This window comes from Canis aureus, chromosome 12 (assembly GCF_053574225.1).
Source record: "Canis aureus isolate CA01 chromosome 12, VMU_Caureus_v.1.0, whole genome shotgun sequence".
Taxonomy (NCBI): Eukaryota; Metazoa; Chordata; class Mammalia; order Carnivora; family Canidae; genus Canis; species Canis aureus.
In genome coordinates, this window is record NC_135622.1 from 8,502,284 (window position 1) to 8,525,009 (window position 22,726).

The following is a 22,726-nucleotide window of genomic DNA, read 5'->3' on the forward strand; positions in this document are numbered from 1 at the left end:
GGTAGTCTGGCACCCGGTCTTCCGAGGAACACGCACTCTCCCGGGAGCCAGCCCCCTGCCCATCCGGAAGCCGGGAGTCCAGGCCTGGATACCCAGTCCTGCGGGGGCCTCGACGCGGGCTGAGCAGCTCCCAGACCGAGGCGCGGGGAAGCCCAGGCGCGGCGCGCTTCCCTCCTCGCGGTGCCCAGGCGGTGCGGGGCTGCCCGTCACACTCCCCGGCAGGCGGGCTCCCGACTCGGGGCTCCTCCCGGGCCTGCTCGGGCCCGCTCTCCAGCGCGCTCCCCCCGTTAGCCGCTCTTCTAAGGGGCTCCATAGCTATAGAGACAATTTGTTTAGTGAAGCTCCTAAGACAATGGAAAGTTACGAGGTTTCCTGGATATTGTGCTTGGGAGGCGGGGCCGGGGCCCGCTGACGGCGGTTTCCCCAGCCCTGTCCCCCCCCCCCCCTGCCCCCTCAGTCACCGGGCAGCAGGAAGAGGCGGCCAGCCTTCTCCTGCCCTACGGCCGGACGACCCACGGCTGCCCTGCCGCGCCCGCCACCTCTGCACCTGCCTGGCTGAGGTGAGATGCCCGGCGCGCGCTTAGAGGGCGGGTGCGCACAGGCCCGCGCCGGCCGCCGGAGCTGCCGCGGCCACATCCTCCAGGGACGGGGCGGGAGAAGGGAGTGCGAGGCGGGGGGTGATCACCCCTGAGGGAGTGGGAAGAATGAGAATTTTTAGGCGACCTGGGTAAAAGGTCCTACGTAATGTTGCCTCACAATAACTTAGGACCAGTCAACGAAGTTTTAGGGACCTTGGTTTTCTTACCTAGAATCGAGAATAACAGCATCCTGCGGCCCCCACGCCCCCAGCTCTCTGGTCGGAGATGCAGCCCCCAGGGCGGCAGGGGAGAAGCGGAACCCGAGGTAGGAAAAAAGCCGGCGCGCTCTCCGTGGTTTTAACCCGTCCTACTCTGGCAGGAAAATCTGAAATTTAAAACGTCAGAGATGGCCACGCAGGGACAACGCAGATCAAGTACAATCGAGGTGATACTTGCTCACTTGGTCTTTCCAGGAAAGGAAAGACCGCAGCGGTTTGGGAGCAGCCGAGAGCCTTCCGGCTTGCCCCGGGCGGGCCCCGAAGGGCGCAGGGAGCCCAGTGGGGACGTGGCGGTCCTCCTACGCGCCTCGCTCCGGAGCTGGGTTCAGCAGACGCGCGGGACAGAGCCTTTAGATCTCTGCCGCCCGGCTCCGCGGTAACCAGGCGGCCAGCGCCAAGAGGCGGCCAGTCCCTCCCCGGGATCCAACCCAACCTGGACTCAGCCTCTTCAGCCGCAAACATTTCCAAGCCCTGCAACTCGCCGCGCCCGTCTCGCGCGCGGCTTCTGCCACTGGTGCCCCCCACCACCCTTGCGAAATTTTGGCTTGGCCATTGCCAAGCCCCGCGCTTCACTTAAGGAAAGCGCGAGGGGGCTCAAGGGAGCCGGGCCTAGTTGACCAGGCCTGCATAGTTGCCCAGTTGACCTGTCATGTAGAAACAAATCCACAATCAAGATCTTTGCGACCTTCTGCCTGGAAAGCCTGGGACTGGCCTGAGTCCCCGGAATAATTCGAATCCTAACCTAGTTCTCCCCAGTTCTTCCAGCGGAGCACAAGGGACTTGCCAGCCTGAGCGCAGAGGAGGCTGACAAGGAGCCTCTGGCAGCTGCCTGGTAGTCACTTGGCGATTTGGTGGCGTCCCCGCGGGTTATTTGGGTGTGTGGTGACCCCAGCATCCGTGGTTAGCCACCGGCGCCCTCCCGCTCACCATGCCCCTGCGCAGTCAGGGAGTCAGTGCTTTGGCTGCAGCCCCGGGGCTCTCGATCTAGTGCGAGTGGAGTTGGTGAAGGCGAGGTTTCTCCGCCCGCCCAGAACCAGCGCAGTTACGCGCTTCCCCGCTGAGCACCGGGCGAAGATGGAGGAGGAAGAAAATTTAAAATATACTGGCCAAAATTCATTCTTGAAAACACTTTGAAGTTGGGTAACTAGGACTGCGCCACTCTGCCCCACTCCCTCCCCCATCTCCCCGCTCAGCCAGATGCACCAGAAAGCGGCACTTTGATCTCGCAAAGCAGTAATTTATATTTAAAAAAAAATTTTTTTTTCTGTAAAAAGATGATTGGACCGGGGAGACCATAATACAATTCCACGGGTGCGGGGCTGAGGAGCGGCTTTCTGGGCCCGGCCAGGGCTGGGCCGGGGATGCCAGGCACATCTGCTCTCCCCGGTTTGCAGCGCATTCCTCTTCGCTAAGGTTTTTTTTTTTTCTTTCTTTCTTTCTTTCTTTTTTTTTTTTTTCTTCCTGTCTCCCAGCGGACCGGTCCGCATTCACCCCAGGCAGGAAGCTGGGCTTTATTCGTCTTTGACCTAGAGATGCTAGTGGAGGTGTGGAAAGGTTGACCAGGGCGGGGGGCAGAGAGGGGAAGCCGGGGTGCTATTGGAAAAGCTGAGACTCTAACTTCACATTCTGTGAATTGAATTGGAAGAGAGGGAAGGAGGAGCTCAGAGAGAGAAATCACCCCCTACCTTACAACGAAGAACTGGGTACCTGCCACCTTATGCCCTGCCAGGAAAGGGGCAGCTGCAGACTCGGTGGGTGGAGGGCCAATACCTACCCGTTCCATCGGTCTGTCCGGCCACTGGGATTTACTGAAATAAAACCGACGTGCAACCTGTTCTGGCACTTGGCCTAATGGCCTCAAATTGGATTAGATTCTCAAGAATATTAAACTCCATACAGCGCCAGTCAAACACCGCAGGCTTCACACCGACTCCTCCCACTCGCACACTCCCCAGAGAGGCCCTCCGTTTTCTGCCAAGGCCAAGGAGGCCGAACTCCCACCACTCTAGGGCACAGCGAGAAGTCTCGGATTCCCTGGGGTCCTCAGCCCACCAGCCCTTTCACCCCATTACTTTCTATTCTCTACTTGGAATCTCTTCTCTTTCCTCTCCCTGAGACGTGGGGACTGTGTATCCAACGCATCACAGCTTGAGGAAGCAATGCAGGAGCCTCACCCATCTTCTGTCTGCGGGTGGGTCTTACTAGGCTCCTGGGTCTCTGTAGGAGTCTGGTCTCAGCTAGGCCATTGGCTACAGGAGCTCTGCCCTGTATGAGAAAGACCCGGTCCAGGCCCTCTCCCTAGTCCTTTCTTCAGACTCACCCTAAATCTTACTTTGGGAAGATGGATCAGAGCCGGATATCTTGATTTTATGCCCAGGCCAGGGTTAGGATTTCAGGAGGTGAAATAGTCCTGTCCGCTTTCCTTCAATTTTCTTTTTTTTTTTTTTCCTCTTTTTCCTTTTGTTACTCCTCCCTCCCTCCCTCCCTCCCTCCCTCCCTCCCTCCCAAGTTTTGTCTTGCCCTTCGATCCTTCCTTTTCCTCTCATGTTTCTCTGGCTTTTATTTTCTGTAGCCTCTCAGTCTAAAAGTCCCAATCATGCTTCTCAGGCTCTGAGGCGGCCACTGTCAACTTGCCCACCCTCACTGCTAGATCGAGATAGAGCCAGCAGAGCATCTGGGGAATTGGGAGCAGAACAGAAGCTGACCACCTTAGAGTGGTCAAGGGGCACTGTAGGGCCTGAGGCAAAGGCCCAGGAGAGGAGCTGGCTCCCCCTGCACGTTCTTTTCCTCTCCCTTGCCCTGACACTCCCATTCACTCACCTCTCTCTCCACCTTGCAGGACACCTGTGAGCTCTGCTGCCAGTGACAGTGTAAACATTCAGGAAAAATAGATGGAAAGGAAGCAAGTGGGAGTCTCAGGGCAGGTAGAAAAGTGGACCAGGTCAGCTGGTTGGGTGAAAAGATGCATCTGTGGCACTGAGGGAAGCTCCATAGGAAGAGAGACAGGAGTGGACGTTACCAGTGAGGGCACAAGGGGGTTTGAGAGCAGCATGGAGCTCCTGCCTGGGGAAACAGCCACACCAAGGACTCGGGCATAATACAACATTGCTTCAACAGGAGTTTTATTTAATTTTTTAAAAGATTCTATTTATTTATTTGACACACATACACACACGGTGTGGGGGGGTGGAGAGCACAAGCTGGGGGAGCAGCAGGCAGAGGGAGAGGGAGAAGCAGGCTCTACACAGAGCAGGGTGTGTGATGCGGGGCTCTATCCCAGGACCCTGGGATCATGACCTGAGCCAAAGGCAGATGCTTAACCGACTGAGCCACCCAGGCGCCCCTCAACAGGAATTTTAATGCAGTGTTTGCTCTAAGCAAGTTTGCCAGGGAGACTGGATTTGCCATCAGGGAGAGAGAAAAAATAGCCCAAGAAGAGAGGCTGCCAACATTCCACCAAGAAACCAAAATCAGGAAAAGGGAAAAAGGAGAAGGTATGATCTGCTGGAGTTCTACCCTCTTCCCTCTTTCTGGATCCTGCAGGAAGATGGCTTCGACCAGTGCCCAGGGCCATCCCAGGGACTGTTCTCTGAAAATCTTCCTGCACCCACACAGCCCCAACTCCCCCAGGCCTGCCTTCACTTTGTGTAGGAAGCAAGAGCTAGCCCTGTGACTTGGGTGAATGGAGGCAATGCCCCCACCCCTCGCATGGAAACAAGATCTGACTCAGTCTGAGTACCACAGAGCCTGAAGGTTTCCTGGGACTTTGGGGCATCACTGCAGAGGTGCACCCTTTGAGGGGTGGGGACTCCAGATGATGAGTCTGTCTCCTGCCCAAGCCCAGTTGTTCTGCGGCTCCACAGGGAGCCCTCCTTGGACACCAGGGACCTCTGCTTTACTCTTCTTTCCCACCAAATTAAACCAAAAAGCTATCCTTCTCAAGCCAAACCCAGGTATTTCTTCCAAACTCCAAAGTTCTCCCTTATTATGCCGGGTCCTAAGGCCCTAGGAGTTTTCCTTCTCTGTCCCCTTTTATGTGACAAATCGGATATCTGAGGCCTCAGCTATCTTGAAGAATAAACTGCTGATACCAATCAGGGGACACCTTTTCCTTATTTGCATTTTAAACAGATCTGAGCTGGAGAAATAAGGACTAAAATATACTATGGACCGCTAAATTGAGCCATGTGAATGTGTGTATAGGTGAGAGGGGGAGGGAGATGGGAGGAGAACTCACGTTGAAAATGTTTGACGAGGCTGCACCTGGGTGGCTCAGGGGTTGAGCATCTACCGTTGGCTCAGGAATGATCCCGGGATCCTGGGATGTGTCCCTGCATCAGGCTCCCTGCGGGGAGCCTGCTTCTCCCTCTGCCTATATCTCTGCCTCTCTCTCTGCGCGTCTGTCATGAAAAAATAAATAAAATCGAGAAAGAGCCACCCAGGTGGCTCAGCGGTTTAGCGCCACCTTCAGCCCAGGGCGTGATCCTGGAGCCCCAGGATGGAGTCCCACGTCGGGCTCCCTGCAAGGAGCCTGCTTCTCCCTCTGCCTGTGTCTCTGCCTTTCTCTCTCTCTGTGTGTCTCATGAATAAATAAATAAAATATTTTTAAGAAATAGAGAGAGAGAGAGGAAGGAAAGAAGGAAGGAAGGAAGGAAGGAAGGAAGGAAGGAAGGAAGGAAGGAAGGAAAAGCAAGCAAGAAAGAAAACATTTGAGGGCCCACCATAGGGAGCAGTATCTCCCTAGTGACCTTGGAGTTATGACTCTTATGCCAGATTAACACACTGTTAATCTGTTCAGGAAATTCCCAATCTGAGGGCAGAAGTGGTCTGGCTACCATCCACTGCTGGGTGGACAAATGTCACTGGGGAAGGACAGGTGCTGTGAACTGAGCTGGGGTGGAGTGGGGCTCAGTTGCCTCCTATTGCTCAGTTATCAGCCTGAAAGTATCTCATGGAAGATCTGTGCCTGGGGGAGTGGACGGCCCCATCAGGCAGGAAGCCTACAGGCAATAGGTGGTTTGGGGGTTCAATCAATAAAGGATCTAGTCAAAAAAAAAAAAAAAATAAAGGATCTAGTCACATAAACCCCATGCTAATAAAGCAAAGCAGCCCGGGTCTAGCCTCACCAGGAGGGAAGGTCCAGGGGTGGCAAGTCTGTGGGTACAGGTAGAAGCCAACTTGAGGTGAGTACCAAGGAGGAGCCACGGGAGCCAACCAGAGCTTGGCGGCTTGATCTTCCTTAGAGAGCCAGCAGCCATCCCCTTCCCTTCCAGTATGATTGGTGGTGTTGTATCTTTTCTGTTCAGCATGGTCAGGTGAGGAAAGACAGGGTGGAGCTCTTGCCCTTCTATCTCCTCCCTGGCAAGGACACTGCACTCAAGCTGGGAAGGCCATCTGGGTGTATTTTAGATGGGGTGGGCTTTCTTTGGCCTGTGTGAGACAATTCCATCAGTTCCTCCCCAGCTCCGCCACCTTTGTTAGAGTCACTTAAAGGCAGAGACAACGCAGGTGTGTAAATGGCATGTTAGTGTCTTTGCACCCAGAGAGGCTGGGGGTATTAGGGATTAAGAATTCTGGCTGTACAATGTCCACAATAGCCAAACTGTGGAAGGAGCCTCGGTGTCCATCAAAAGATGAATGGATAAAGAAGATGTGGTCTATGTATACAATGGAATATTACTCCGCCATTAGAAACAATGAATACCCACCATTTGCGTCAATGTGGATAAAACTGGAGGGTATTATATGCTGAGTGAAATTAAGTCAGTTGGAGAAGGACAAACATTATATGGTCTCATTCATTTGGGGAATATAAAAAATAGTGAAAGGGAATAGGGGAAAGGAGAAAAAAAATGAGTGGGAAATACCAGAAAGGGAGACAGAACATGAGAGACACCTAACTCTGGGAAACAAACAGGAGTGGAGAAAGGGAGGTGGGCAGGGGGTGGGGGTGACTGGGTGACGAGCACTGAGGGGGGCACTTGATGGGATGAGCACTGGGTGTTATGCTATATGTTGGCAAATTGAACTCCAATAAAAAAAAAAAAGAAAATGGGGGAAAAAAAAGAATTCTGGCTGTAGAGCTATAATACCTGCACTGAAAGGTGTGAGACCCATGCCAAGTTACATATCTCCCTTTGTACCTCAGTTGCCTCCTCTGTAAAATGGGGCTGGTAGCACTGGTTCTTGGTTCACAGATCTCAAAGTGGGTAGAATGAGTTGGTTTATGGAAAGCACTTAGCACAAGGCCTGGCACAAAGTAAAAGGCCCGGTGGGTATGAGTTCTTCCTAAATGGTGCAGACTAGAAAGAGAAGAGATCCGGAATGAGATTTGGCGGCATGAGATGAAGGCTGTGGAAATCCGTGCTTCTTAACTTTTCTCTCTGACTTTCCTGGAAGCGTTTTCCTCTGGATGGCAAATCCTCTGCTGTTTTTCCAAGCTGGGTCAGAAGTTCTCTTTCCCGTGAAAGCAGACAAGGAGAGCAATATTGGGGGCACATGTTGGTGGGTGTAGTGGCTCACCATGGTGCCACTGCTGTTGCCTCACAGAATTCCCAAACATCTTGGGCCTCTGGTGCTGCAGACACCACTGGGGATTGGGAGAATATGCAAGCTCTGATTGTTCTGTCCTGGAAACACCTTCATTTGCCTGGGTTTGTTGACCTATGAAGTCTCTGTAAAGTATACAAAGTTCAGTGAATATTTTTCCTGCTTAGGCATAGGTAGCCTTCCTTGTCCCTGGCTTCCTGTTGTACTTGGCTGTGGGCTAGAGTACGATGGTCCTTACTGCTATTTGAGTGCCACCAGCATCGGACTGCCTCCTCCCCCTCCTCCCAGAACAAGCCCTGTAACTCTGGCAAAGTCAGCCTCTCCACAGACACTTATCGTGTGTGTCTTTGTTCTGAAAGCCCATCAGAGTGGTAAAACGACTGTCTGTATGCACATATATGTAATTGGTTTTATATTATATGGTGTATGTTTTATATATGTAATAATGTTTTACATATATAAACATTTCAAGGGGCTCATTTGTCGCGACCATGAGGCTCCCATGCATGGACACACCAAGTGTAGCCATGGGATTGCCCAGCAACCTGTTGGTGACATCCCTATCCCAGCTAGTTTCCATGTCACTAGGGATGTGATGCACATCGCCTAAGAGTTCTAGATATTTTTTCCACCCATACTGATTTGGTTTTGCTTAAGAAGGGTAGAAGAGGTGGCTTATGAATTATGGACTGACACTGATGAAAAGCCACCCGTGACCTAGCTCACGCACCTCTTCCCAGCTCCTCCTTCCCCAGCCAGAGGGCAGAAGCAAGCACCGGTCTGGCCAGTGTAGCTACGCCTCCCCGCCCCACTCCCGCACACCCACTTGGAAGGATTTAGTTCCCCAGCCCGTCCTCGGAGCTGTGTGTTCAGAGAGCCAGTTTTCCAATCTCTTTATATAATGGACAATTCGTTCTTCACTCCTGAAGAGGGAGAGATTGATCCATAAGGAGGCTGTAAAAATCTAAAATCTACTTGTCGGTGTTTGCCAGTGCAGGCTCAGGCCCAGACAGCTCGGCTAGTTCTACCGAAGGCATTTTGCTCCTGGGTGGCCGATTTTTATTAGTGACAAGCGAAATCCAAACACATCTGGCAAAAAAGCCATCACATCAAGGTCCTAATGCGTCAAATCATTTGCTTTTAGCTGCTGGTCCTTGTGGGCTGCCCCATTTCAGTCCCCTAAGTGCCTTTCTGCCTCACCACTGCCAGCCTTCCCATCCCAACCCCAGGAACCCCTAAGTATCCTCTTGTAGGTCCCAGGACTTTGGCCCACTGTGTTAGACTGTGGGGCCTGGGGCTTCTCCCCCCATCACCCCCATAAGCTTTAGATAATCCTTCCTCTCAGTGGAAAAACCAAAGGGAACTCTTAACCTTGCTTAGCCAAGCACCTGCAAAAACCAGCAGGAGAAGAGAGATGGAGTCACATGTAAGGGCAAACCTAGGAGAGAGCTGGGAGTCCTCATGTCAGAAGGAACTCAAAAGAATGCTTTGCCTAAGAAGTGTCTGGCTCCTGGGGTTTGGCATTCTGGCCCAAGGCAGGCTGGCTGGAAGGTGAAATGGGCTGCATGTGATTAAAAACAAAACAAGACAAAACCCTCCTGCTCCTGTTTGGTGTCATTTCTCACTGCCCAGTTTTCCAGTCCCTGCTGGGTCTCCAGGGCTTGGGAATGCCTTGGTCTTGCCCAGGCACTGAGTAGGTCTCCCAAGGGGTGAGGCCTCAAGGATGGGTGCTCATCATTTCCCCCTTCTTTTGTCACCTAAGAGACCTTGCCCAGGGACAGAGGAAGCTCCATGCAGATGAAGGAGAGGTCGGGGGACAGCCACATGGATTCAGCTTAGGCAGGTGAGAGAGAGAGAGAGCGCCCAAGGGAGCTGAGGAGTTGGGGGAAAGATAGAGCAGGCGGAATTCCAGTAGATTTCTGCCGACTTTAGGGCTAGCTGAGTGTGTGGCCAGCTAGAATGTTTCCTCATATGGCTGTGCGTGATGCTTTGTACCCAACCCTGGGTTGTTTCTACATGCAAGTTTGATTCTAGAAAGGCATGCAGGCACATGCATATGGCTGCACTTGGTGTGTCCATGCATGGGTATGCTGCTAGACAGATACAACCATGGCTTTGTATAATCATGCAAAATATACGCAGGAACCTTGTACTTAACAAGCTTCCTATACAAGTCTATAGGAGTTACTGGTGTACGCACGTTTATTTGGGGGTGCACGCTGGTGTCTTCAAAATCTGCGACTATGGGTTGGGTTGTGTAGGGTTGCCCGGCAGCCTTGAGCTCAGGAAGGTACCGGAATGGTACCTTCCCTTGAGCTCAGGAAGGTACCGGAATGGTACTTTCCAGCCCAAGCAAGGCGAAAGAAAGGCGCTGGACGGCCTTCCAGAAAGCCCCTCAGCCTCACGGCCACACAGCCGCCTTCCCGAGCTCCTGGGTATGCAGAGGCAGGCTCCTCCCTCACCCTCAGTGGGCTGAGCGCAGGCTCGAGGTTTCGCTTCCTGCGAAGGCTGGCAGGGCAGCAGCCGGCGGCCCCCACGGCGGGCGCAGGCTGAAGGCGAAGGTCCGACTGCCGGGCTGCACCATCCTCGCGGGGAAAAGAGGCGCTGGGCCTGGGGGAACAGGATTTCCTCGCCTCCTGGGCGCGGCCGCTCTGGGCACGGCCGCACAAGGCCCCCTTTGTGGAGGGGCCCAGCTCCTGCGCAGACCGAAGGCGGCGAACAATAGCGCAATGTTGCCGCCCGCCGGGCCAGGCTCTCCCGGTTACACCACGGCCGCCGAAGGCGAGGAAACCGGGTGGCGCTTTTTTATAGTCACAAATATAAAATCGGGGCTTTCTCCCCTTTCGCTCGCCCCCTACCCCAACGCCGATAGAAAGCAGATAAATTTATGAAGGGCGAGCTAAGAGAATAATTACAGGGTGAAGGCCGTTAAATTTTATTTCCAGTCCCAAAGGCAAAACCTGCGATTTTATTGCAAACATCTGGAAGGACCAAGAGGTGGGCACGCTGCTGGTTTAAAATAAAAACAAAAGATTTTATTTCGCGAAAACAAAAAAACATCATTAAAGACCCTTTCGCCCCCACGGGCATTTATTTTAAAAAGTGTGAGGGGGTGGTTGCACAGTCGAGGACGCACGCCCGGTCCCGAAGCGCGGGGCAACCTGAACCAGCCCGGAGACTGGAGATGCGGTCCGCCCGGTCTGCCCGAGTGGGCCTGCGCAGTGTCCGCCGCGCTGGCACCCGGCGGGCGGGCGTTTCCAGAAATCAGCTCCCTCCCACGCCCACCCAAGGGCTCCAGGCCAGGTGTGCCACCCCCTAACTGGGCGCCAGTTTGGAAGAAGTGCAAAGTGGGTACGTTGGCCTCATATTCCCGGAGGATTCGATCACAGGAACAATAAAACCTCAGGTCTGTTCAGCCTCCGATTGAAAATCTTGCCTGCTTTGCTTGCCTGCTCCTTCACTCTGCCGACAGGGAAACTGAGGCACGGGCCATGAACTGGCTTGCGGAAGGTCACATAGTTTAGACCGAGGGGGACCTGTTCACTAGGCTTCACCTGCCTTAGAGTCCAGAGGGTTACCTCCCACCCCATAGTCGCTTCCTAATGTTTTATAACTAGTGCCTAGACAGGCTTGAATTCATTGTGATTGCCTCACCCACGCCGGGTGTCCTGGCCCACGTGTTTAAGGGCAGACTAAGGTGTCCTGCTGGCAACTATTTTTTACTTTGTTTTCACTTACACAAAACTGCAAAATCCCAGAGCCTGGTAAGATCACCTTGCATTGAGGTATTAGCAGTGATGGCATTTAGTGTGAAGAAACAGAAGGAAGACTGGTATGTGGGGGATGTAGAGGCTGTGTTGCCAGGACTCTTGTCCTTACACAGCAGAACTCTGTTGTTCCTTTGAAAAAAAAAAAAATCAGAATATCTAGACATGGTCAGTTTTAGGTGAGCAGTTATTATGCTGCTCTTTCCTTTTGGGCTTTCTTCCTGTCAAGGCTGGGACTCTATCCGTTTCCCATAGGTTCCTACAGGTGGTCAGTGAGGTCCTGTCTCCCACTTTCCCCTTGATTCCTTCTGACTCTTTGGGTGCTTAATAACCTCTTCCTCTTTAGGACCTGCAGGGCAATAGGGTAGGGGACCTCCAGCTTGTTCCTTTTCCATCAGCTTCAGGCCTGAAATAGACCTGTAGACTCCACTCAAGACCTAAGGTTGGTGGCTGGGAAATCTGGGGATTGCCTCAGGAATTAGCCTCATGCATTGGGCATCCTACTTTTAATTCCTAAACATTAAAGGGGGGACAGATTGGGTCATGAGATTTTGAAAATGCTTTGATATAATGAGTGGAGAAAATGTATAGCACACTCCCAGATTTCTAAGTTTCATCCCCCAAGCCTTTTTTTCTTTTCCCAACCACATAAAATTATACACTTAAGTCACAGACAGTAAACCATCCTGCTTAATCTTTCTTCAGATTGTCCTGCCAGTCAGTACTGGGTCACAAACCAAGGAATGCATGCCCCTGGGGGGAGGGGTACTTAGAATGACTGCTGCAGTCACAAAAAGAAAATATCCCCGGCCCTCCCATTTACCTGAAGGAAAGCTTCTGTTTTCATGAATAATGATCCAAAGCAATGTGGCTTCATGATCATCTGATTTGTTTTAATGGCCTAATTCGCAATTCTAGGATATGTGTATATACTGCAATGGAGGCAGGGGCAACCTATGTGTAGACCTGAAGGAAGGGTAATAGGAACTCCTCTGAGAACTCTATGCAGAATGTGTGTTTTGGGGTGAGGTGCAGATGCATGCTATTGAAGCCAGTGCTCTCTTTTCTATGTGTGTCTCTCCAACATGTGTAAATGGTCATCTACATTGTACAGGCTTTCTGGACCTGCATCTAGGTATGTGGATAAGCCAAAGTCCTCTTTTTGAGAAGCTTTCACAGTCTCAAGGAGGGGGTATGGCCTATGGTACATCTACTTCTCAATCCAAACCAGGTCTGTGTGGGAAGGCCAAGGCAAGAGGCTGCCAGAGGGAGATGGGAGATACAGGCAAGGGGAGGAGGAAAACCCTGGGAAGGAAGAGAGGCTGGCCCCATCTATGCTATCCCACTGGGCCTGGTCCCAACCGGCCCCAGCCACCGGAACGGCAGTGAAACCAGAATCAGGAGCCAGGAGCCCAAAGAGAAGTCTAAGCCACTGGAAAAGGTAACTGTGCGCTCCTGGCTGGCCTTTGTCTCCCCCTCTTTTGCTGAGGCCCCGTTGTGGTGATTGTGCTGTCACTTTCTGCCCCAGCTCATGGCAGCAACGCTGAAGGGTGACTGAGGTGGGAGACCCCGTGCCTTGCCCTGCAGTCTCCAAAGGCGGTGGGAGACACAGAGGGGCTTTGTGAGTAGCTTCTAGATCCCAAGGTTCTTGGAGTGCTGCTGGGGGATCCCCAAGCCTGAGGAAGGCTCCTGGAAGTCACTGGAGGCCAAAAAATCTTGAGTGCCCGAATCGCACTCAACCTGTGGCTTCCATTATTCTTTCTTCATTTGCTGCTCGGCTAGCTTCCTCTCACCTTGCTGACGCCCAATTTGAGGGAGCTCTAAAAATGTTCTTTTTTGCTTTTCTCCGAAAAAGCCCAAGGTGCAATGGTGACACTCAGCCGTTCCCTGCAGCACCAGAACACTTCCAACTATAATATCAAGGACTAGATTTACCGCAGGGTCCGGAGGGGAATGTGGCCGTTTCAGAGGCCAGACAGGCCCTCCGCTGTCGCCCCAAAGTGGAAGGGGAGGGAGATGGGCGCTTGTTCTTTGCGGGGGGTGGGGGGGAGGAGAGAAGGTGTCCTCTGCCCTAGGTTTGCTGACCCTGCTCCCGGCTTGGCTTTCCGAGACACTTGTCTGCTAATCCTCTCGGTCTGTCGCTCGCACCCAGGGAGCTGGCTCTTTCCTCCCTCTTCGCTCCGGGATAGAAGCGTCTGGACCAAGGCGTTGGGATGGGAAGATCAGGCTGTGGTTAGGCCGCCGTCCGCGAAATCCGAGACCTTCTTTTCTGCTTGGCAGGATCAACTTCGCGGCCCCTGTGAACTGGCTCTGCGTTGAGCTGCGCTGGGGTCTCCAGCGGCCCGCGACCAGTGGCATGGCCCAGGAGGGGGTGTGGGAAATGAGAATGGCCAGAGGGCTGGATTGTAAATTCCAGAGAAATCTCTGACGACCGCGCTGTCCTGGAAAAAAAAAAAAAAATTTTTTTTTTTTTTGAGGGTGGTGGGAGGGTCAGTGAGCCGGGACAGCTGGTTCCCGAGGTGATCAGATTTGAAGGGAATTCTGAAAAAGCTCTTCCGCTGTCAAAGTCGCTGGCTGCCCTTGCGCATCCCCTCTCCGTGGGTTCTCCAGAGCAGGCGCCCCGAGCAGGCAAAGCTCAGCTGAGCATCCACGCCGAGGGGAAGGCGAGCGTTTGCTGCGTGCGGGCCCAGGCGGGAGAAGCCTTGGGAGCGCGCGGTCCGCCGGGCGCCCCGCCGCCGGCCTCTTGCTTGGACGGAGCAGAGCCTACGTCTCCTTCGCCACCAGGTAGAACTGGAAGGAGGAAGCGCCTTGAGATCCACAGTTACAAGACCCTCGATAGTAACGGGGCGACTTTGTTTATTTCTTTCGTTTTGCCTTAGCCAGGGTTGCTTCGAAATCGTACCACGGGAAAATAACCTGTGTGGCGAAATCCCGACAGAACCCGAAGACTTATAGCGTCTGGAGGCAGGCGCGAGATTATCGGGGTCGTTTTCTGGGCGTTTTTGGACAGGTTGAGAGCCCCCCCCCCCATTCCAGATCGGTCATTAAAATGACTCTGGGCTTGCAGCGTCTGTGAAACTTAGCAGATTTGGGAGGAAAAGGTACGGATTTGGGACTGGCAGGAGTATGGAGAGGCACCGATCAGACCTCGACTTTCGGCTTTCCTCCCTCCCCCATGAAGAACTCGTGGGGGACCGGGGAGCCAGGGGTTAAAGTCGGCCCGGGAGCATCCCCGGACTACCCGCGCCGAGCCTTGGCCCGGGCCTCAGTCTCTCCCCTTCTTCCATTGGCCCGAGCTCCCAGGGTTTCTCCTGTTCCCTCCTCGCCATTGGTCGGGGGCTGGCTTTTTTTCCCCTCAGACTTTCTCTTCCTCCCCCTCCCTCTCCCTCACCCCACGGACAGGAGCGCACCGCCTGCCCCCAGCTCCTTGGGAAGGGAGGAATTCAGAAAAAAAGTTTCCCAGAAGTTTGGATCAGAGGAAGGACGGGAAGACCGAGAGAGGAAGAGGGAGAGGGAGGAGAGAAAAGGGAGAGGGAGGAGAGAGAGAGAATAAAAAAAAAAAAAAAAAGATGAAGTCCAGTCTGCACAGCCTGTGAGCGCCTGCCCCGGTGGGTGGGAAGCAGGACTCGGGCGCTCATGCAGCGAGCGGGCGGCGCTCCGGGCGCTCGTTCCTAGCCGCTGGGGCAGCCAGGGGCGCCGGTCCCGGCCGGCAGCGGAGGGCGGGGGAGGACGCAGGGGGAGGGTGCAGAGGAGCCGCAGGGCCGCCGCCTCTCCCGGGCCCGGCCCGGCGGGCGCTCCGAGCGTGAGGGCGCGGGCTGTTCCCTGAGTAGCGGGGGCGAGCGGAGGCCGGGGTGCGGGCGGCTAAGATGAGTGAAAGGAGAAGATCTGCAGTCGCCCTGAGCTCGCGAGCACATGCCTTCTCGGTTGAAGCCCTGATCGGCTCGAATAAAAAGCGGAAACTGAGAGACTGGGAGGAGAAGGGGTTGGACCTGTCCATGGAGGCGCTGAGCCCCGCGGGCCCACTCGGAGACGCGGAGGACGCGGCCGCACACGGCCTGGAGCCTCACCCGGGTGAGTGCGCAGGACCGGACCGACGGAGGCGGGCGGAGCGGGGACGCGGGCGGCCCGCCGGCGAAGGGCGGACTGGTGTGGAGGGAGGCCCTGCTCGCTGACGCCCTGCCTTGCTCCAACGCGGGTTTCCCTTTCTTTGCGCAAATGTCAGGAGCCTTCCCCAAGTTCGCCGCGGACAATTTGGGGGAACCGAGCCTCGCATTTTCCTCGCCAACCTCAAGCAGAGAGGCCTCGGTCCCATCCCTTTCCGTTCTGGGACCGGAGCGCACGGTTCTGGGGTTTACAGCTGAGCGGCCGCAGGCCCCTGGGGTTGAGGAGGGGCGCAGATCGAAGGCGGCCACAGGAGTGGAGAGGGGCTGGGATTCGCTTCTGAGAGCTCCAGAGGACCGGCGCGGAGTTCTCGGGCTCGATACCCAGTCTCGGGAAATGCCCGGTCTGTCCCATTTAGCCTTCGACCTCGGTCCTCGCCCTTCCCCCACCAATTTTTCGGGGACTCAAGTTCTTGTGTTTCCCCTACTCGGGAGACGACGGAGCATAATTATATTTCTCCTTCACAGTGCTTATGGGAAAAGGTTGTATGTTAGACCTCTCACCCTGCTCCCTGGGTCACTCTTAAGGGCCCACAGGTCTGTGTATAGGGGGGAGCAGAGCGATTAATTTGTGTCTCGGATCTATGCACAGTGTATGCACACCACACGTAAAACACAGAGCCGACGTTGGTATCTGTATTTTAGCAGAAACCTGGATGGGCTGTTGAAGGAAGGGGGAGACAACTTAACGTTTTGTATTAAGTGCCAAGATTTCCACTGTGCAAAACAGCCCCTGGGAACAGCTGTTGTCGGAAGAATCTTGCGCGCGCGCGCGCGCACACACACACACACATACACACACACACTTATACACGTACGCTTGCAGCTTGGTCTAGCGGTTTCAGAAACTTTCCAGCCAGGACTTCTACTGCTATTCTGGAGGTGCTCCTGCTGACCAGCTAGGGTTGGGGAGTAAACCTGGGTCAGCGCGCCGGAAAGCGGAAAGCCAGGGTGGGGGCGGCGACTCGCAAAGGGATGGGGGGCGGCCACGGGCCCAAGAGCTTGGGGACCGAGCTTGGGGCCCAGAGGCTTGGGGGCTGGAAAACTGGCCGACCCAAGGAGGGACAGCTGTCGCTTACATTTTCTCTTTCGGCAGTGACAGTTCAATTTCCATGCTCCCGAGGCTAATAATAACGCGATTAGCGGGTGACTTGCAGAGACCAGAGTTTTATGAATTCTCCGTGTTCTTGTGGCCCGTTACGGTATTTGAGTTTAGTGCTGGGGAATTATTTTTATTAGTCGATGAAAAGAAAATTAAAAGGAGATTTATTTCGTCCGCTCAAATCTTTCCCTGTATTTGGATGCGGGTGCCTGTCCACGCGGACCCCTGTGTGGGCAATCCAGAAAGGAACGCGTGGCTAATGTGTGTTTCCCATCTCTGGCCAGACCCTATTTCCACACCGCATTTAGATGTTGTCAGAATCTCACTTGGGCCTTCACACAGTTTAGTGGAAGTTCTTTCAAGGCCTCGTGACAACTCATGATTAGGGAAGTTAGTTTATTTTACTTTGCTGATGGTGGAAGAGACAGAAATTATTTAACTGCGTGTGGCAGGCACCGTGGCCGCGGGTACTTTTCTCCAAGGAGAGGAGGCCAGGTCGGCTGAAGCTGGGTCTAGGGTCACTGGTTCAAAAGGACCAACACCTAGAGTCATAATCAGAGACTCGGTTTTTACAGTTTTCTCTTTCTGCCGTTCTTCTCAACTATAGTGAGGAGAGAAAAGGTTGGAAGAAGGAGAGACCAGTCCAGAGACATAAAGGCCAGGACTTGTTTTCCAAAATGCTGTTTTCTTGCTCTCACAGTATAGGGGTAGGGGGTGATGACCTAACACAGAACTTTATGTCACACAGAGTTCGGCTGAACCTTTCCCATTTCATCTTATCGTTTTTGTTTTGTTTTGTTTTGTTTTAAGAAAAAGATGGGCGTTTGGGTTAGAGAAAACGAAATATGTTTGTGGGGCTAAGGCCGGGGAGAAAGAAGGAGCTGAAAGACCAGAGCATTTTCGGGCCTCCTGTGGGGCCAGGCTACCAGCTGGGCCTGGCTGCACCCTGCACCCAGGGAATCTCCAAGCTGGAGCCCCCTCCGCAATGGCCAAAGCTTTCTTACCAACCGGACATAGAAAGAGAAAAGATCTTTCAGAAAAACTGCACGGTGGTGTGCAGCCTCCGCAGTCCCTAGAGTGGAGGAGGCGGAGCTGCAGCCTCTGGGCCTGGATCCTGGCGGAAGGCAGGCGAGGCCAGGGCTTGGGGTCCCCAAGTAGGCCTTTCTTTTTCCTCTGGTACAGCGCCCTAATGCACGCACACACACCACCTTTAAAGGTATGTGTGTGGTGGTGGAGGTCAGAGAGGGACACAGGCGACTCCCTTGTGCCCTGGGCCATGCCTCTGCCGGCCTTGGCCTCAAATGATTTAAACCCCCTTTTTGGATTAGGACCGAGAGCAGGCTGGACCCGCCGCGTGGCTTGCCTGCGCTAGGCCGATGATAAGAAGTCAGGAATGGGGGAAAAAAGGACAACAAAAACAAAATTGCCACGGAGCTTGGGGGAGGATTAAACAAACACGCACACAGATACACACAGGACACCCGCCTAAAGCAACTGTGTTTATCATTTTCACCATTTCCTGGCTCTGACTGGTACCTCCGTTTCCAGCCCTCCCTTCTGGTGCCTCAAAATCCCAGGATCCTGAGATAACGCAAGGGTTAGATTTTAACGTTTAACTTTTATTCAAAGACGTGGCCTTTTGCTTTTTCACAGCCCATTTTTCTTTCTGCCTCCGGACAGAGCTGGCTTTAGTTGGTGCCCAGAGCCCGCAGCCCCGGGGGGGCGCCAACCTACAGCAGCCGGGGACCAGCCCAGCCTGCGCACTGTAGGAACTCACACATCAGAGGACACACAGTATGTATTTCAAAATTTTCCACCGAGCCTGCTGGTCCCGAAAAACCCTGAGACCCACAGGGTCTTGGAGAAGGGCCTGTGAGGTGCCCTCATCATTGCTATAACTCTGCGTCTTTTGGAGAAGCCGGCAGGACGCAGCCGCCGCGGGCACGGGAGGGTTTCCGAGGAGACTGACTCCTGATTCTCCGGCCTGCTGGCCCCCGCCTCTCACCAAAGCTGCAACAGGGAAAACTTTTGAGCCGGGATCGCCCGGAACAGCTGCTCCGGCTGCGGCCTTGGAAGTGTATTTCAGGCACGCGGCAGCGCCATCTGCGCTGGGACCCCAGCCCCGGCTCCGCCCGGCTTCCCCAGCTCGAGTTTGGGCCTTTCCCGCCCAAATCCACTGCCGAGTGCGGCCGAGGTCCGGTCTCCCGCGGAGCGAAATAATTCAAACCTTCTGCGAAAGGATTTCCCCCTCCAGGGCCTGCGGCCCTAAGCCTCGCAGCCGCGGCGCTCCGGAAGTCTTAAGAAGGTGGCGGCGTACGCGGGTGGGCACACAAAGCAGGCACACTCAAGAACATGCAGGCGGATCTGCTCTCCGCGCACATGTGCACACGTGTCAGGATCGCGGGTCCCGCGCACCTATCTGCACAATCCCTAGTGAAAGGAGACAGGAAAAGTCCGTGCAGTGCCTCAGGGCTCGCTCTTCTTTCCAATGACCGAGATCAACTGTTGAGAATTAATCTGCCAGTTTTATGGCTTGTTTGCTCAGAGTAAAACCCAAGATTTTAATCCTGACATCACCCCTCCACCCACCCCACGCCCCAATAGGGAAACACAGGGTCAAAACGGAGGAAGTGCCTCTTCATTGAAGTTTAAGTAATGGAGAAAGAGCGTTGAGTTTGAAGCCAGTGGGGAGAGTGCACTTGTGCGGGGCAAGAACTAGCCTGGGTGCAGGTCGGAGCACAGACGGTGGGGCAAGGGTAATGGGGTGCGCAGGGCGAGAAGCCAAGGTGCGTGCCTGAGGGAGAGTCCGGGGCAAGGAACACTGGTTCCTCAGTGGTGCGTGCGCCCCTACGCCAGTGCAGGCCTCGGAAGGTGCCAGGCCTGGAAACGAGGATGAGCCAAGTGGGGTGCCTGCTGGACATGCGCAAGGCTCTCGCTTGCCGAGTCGAAATGGCCTTCCGCGGTGGCCGCCTGTTTGGTGAGTGACCTTGTGTGAAGGGGAGTGCGGGGGTAGGCTAGATCTGAATTGTCACAGGCTGCTGAGGATGGTTGTGCTCGGGATGACTGCCAAAGGCCCTTTTGTCGCGCAGGTCGGACGGTGGCTAAATCGGACGCCCTCTGGCTACTCCGGGCTGGGAGAGCGCACTGCAGTCGTTCCCGGGTGATGGGCAGGCAGGGTCCTGCAGACGTTCTTTGTAAAAGCCCGGCAGTGGCGCGGTGGCACAGTAGGAGTCCCCAGGGAGGAGGAAACAGTTCTAATCCCCTCCATCCCGCACTTGGAGCAAACTGCTGGAGGGCAGAGGGGAGGACAGGGAATTGGGAGGACCCTCGTGCCCAGCGTTTGGAATGGCGAAGGAAGGGAGGCGGAGTGTGCTGTGTCTTGCACCTCCTCCGGTCTTCTCGCGTTCCCCGCGCGCTTCACAGGTCCTCGGGCTGAGTGCGGAAGGTGCTGGGGTAACAGGCAGGCCAGCATGCGGGGTGAGGGTCCCTCCTTTGGCGTCTAGGCGGTGCCAGGCCCCTTGCCTGGCCCCGCCGCCCACCTCTGTCCCTCCGAGACCCCGTCCGACGCGCACGAGCTTAACGCCGGGAGCAACCTCTCCCGGACAGATCAGCTCCGGACAGATCAGCTCGCAGCCTAGGCGCGCAGCGCTTCTGAATTTGCATCTGCCACGCCCCACCCGACACCCTTTCTTATCGAACACTTTCTTTGGGTTCAGAGCTGGCCACTTGAGGTTTCCCGATTTTATAAGTTAAACACTCAGAAAGAAAAGTTCGCGGCGTGGCGTTCATGCAAGGAGAAGGGGGAATTAAATTTTTAATAGTGGAGTTAATACTGAAATTATACTGACATGTATCCTCTGCCGTTTGCCTGCCCCCCCCATTACTTCAAATGGTATCAAGACCATTTTTTTAAATATTAAAGGAAATTAGTTTCAAATAAAAATTAATACATCGAGCTCGCTAGGAGCGCCTGAAGAATGGTATGATACCTAACCTGGGAGCCCAAACTGAGATGATTGGGTATTGGTGGTTGGTGTTCCCCCATTTATTTGTATAATTTCCTTTGTGTGTGAGGACATGTATTTAATGGAAGCAAGTCCCTCATCATTAATCCTTCATGTTGGGCCATAAGAGGAGAGGGACAAACACGTATTGGCTCAGAAGACCTGAAACATTTTGTTCATCCAAGCTTCTCCAAGGGCACTGCTAGTATTAAAGAGAGAAATATTTCAGGCCTGTCACAATTGTTCTCTCTGTTGCCAAAAATATAATATTAATAAGATGCAGGATCTTTTTCTTTTTTGAGATCCTGATTATGGACTCTGTTGGAAGTTTATTTCTTGCACCCAGGAGTAAAATGATTACTTCTTAAATCTGTCAATTCCTTCTCTAGGTGACTGTAGAGTTAAAAACAGAAACAAGACTGCACTGAGAAGATTCCACAGGGATAAAGCGCAGAGGGCAGACTGGCATTTCACGTTCTTTTCTGGAAATGCTGAAATCCATCTAGTGATTATTATGGGGGGGGGTGGGTAGCTGGTTATTGCTTTTTTACTCCCAAAAGACAAAGACAAAGTAGTTCCGCGGGAGAGAATATTTAGTGGTTTTCTAGTTTTGACGTTTTGGGATATTTTTCCACAGGGAAAAAGTAGGGAACTGGTGGAATGTGGAATCTTTCTTTCTTCTTTCTTTTTTTCTTTTTCTTTCTTTCTTTCTTTCTTTCTTTCTTTCTTTCTTTCTTTCTTTCTTCTTTCTTTCTTCCATGTGGTTTATTTTTGCCTTGCCTTTTCTGGTTTCCAGTAAGCTCTAAATTTTATATGTGCATGGCTGAGATACAGGGGTCTGCACTGGAATAGCAATTAGCAAATTTATAAATTAGGGTCTGTTTACACGTCTTTGGGCAAGGATAATCATTACTTAATTTAAGTGAGGCCCCTGCTCTCAGTGTCAGGATGGAAAATGAGACTCAGTAGGGAGGACAGGAGGTGAAATGGGAAGAGGTGGGGAATTAAGCAACTGGTGACGACAAATCAACATTTATGCAGTGCCATTAATGGCTTCACTTTGAGGCAGGACATTTTGCTGACTACAAACTGATGATGAGCTTTTGATACCAGAAGTGAAAATAGGCCTTGCACTTGATACTCTATTCTATGCTCTTTTTGCCAGCCAGTGTTTGGCAATGCCCTTTACACCTAAGTGTATAAAATGTATTAAAGAGTATGTAAACAGTTGTATGTCTTTGCAAACCAATTTATGTTTGAACTCTGCAGCTCTGAATGAGACATAGATAATATTTCAGGAAATATCAGAAAAATATTAGAGAAAGTAAAGTGCCCCTTCCTTATTTGTGGAGCCAGTTAATAAACTGGAAACACCTAAAATTTGGGGGGCCAGAAATTTAGTCATCTCTAGGTATCACTTGACAATTCAAGAGAATCCCAGATTTGAAACTTCAAAGTATTGGCATTTCCATGTAGCTGTCAAATTAATTGAAGATTTTGACCAAAGTCTAAGAAAACAGCAGAAAAAATGAGACTGGATGGATACGATTGAAAAGACCAGGAAGAGTGGAATTTTTTTTTCTAACTAAATTTGACATTTAATTTTGTGAGTAATGCCACCTTCATTTCAGATGGACAGAATGCTGGCTTATACTGAAGAATAATTTCATGTTCTTCCATGCAGAGAGTTAATGGGATTACAAAGGGAAATCTGTTAATAGAAATAACTAGAGAAACTGTGATTTGGGGACAGTACTTTAACAACACAGGAAATATGTGGAAAAATCTCTGTTAGTCTCTTGTATTTTCTTCAGTATAGTCGCCGAGGCTAAATGAGCTGTTTCCAAATTGCCACACACTTTAGAAAATTAACAGCAACCCCGCCCCCCCCCCAAGTTTGGATTGCACACGTAATATCCTAATATAGCCTTCTTTTAAAAACCGGAATACTACAGACAACTGTAGAGTTCCCTTGAAGAGATCATTAGAGGTCATTATTATGCACCTAGCCGGGAGCCCTGGCATTTTAGCGTCTGGTTCTTAACGGGGTGAACCGAAATTCTCACTCCCAGCACCGGCTGCCTTCTCTGCTGTCTCATAGCCCCGAAAGTATGAAAATATCGTCGAAGCCCCAGACGTGGGCTCGGAAAGCAGTCAACCCCCCTTATGCTCTCTTCTCCCCCCACTTCCCCTCCCCCCATATCCTGTTCCCCTCCCCCCACTTCCTACACGCTCAGTGGAACGCCCATAGTTTTCCTCTCTCTCTCTCTCTCTCTCTCTCTCTCTCT

At 52.9% G+C, this 22,726-nt stretch overlaps 1 protein-coding gene across 5 annotated transcripts in view; it reads left to right on the plus strand.

Moving 5' to 3' along the window:
• The first annotated feature begins 460 nt into the window (after nucleotides 1–460).
• Nucleotides 461–22,726, plus strand: part of TBX15 (T-box transcription factor 15) — a 124,710-nt gene continuing 102,444 nt past the window's right edge. The window contains exon 1 of one of the 5 annotated variants that reach the window (XM_077842666.1): nucleotides 461–560. Coding sequence is in view for 1 of the 5 variants with exons in the window: in XM_077842661.1 (XP_077698787.1) it covers nucleotides 15,039–15,243 (205 nt within the window). In the remaining 4 variants the exon portion in view is untranslated. Of the gene's footprint in view, nucleotides 561–14,533; nucleotides 15,244–18,126; nucleotides 18,229–19,389; nucleotides 19,412–22,726 lie in introns of those variants that run through there. The other 4 variants (XM_077842661.1, XM_077842665.1, XM_077842667.1 and 1 more) reach the window with 4 other exon arrangements.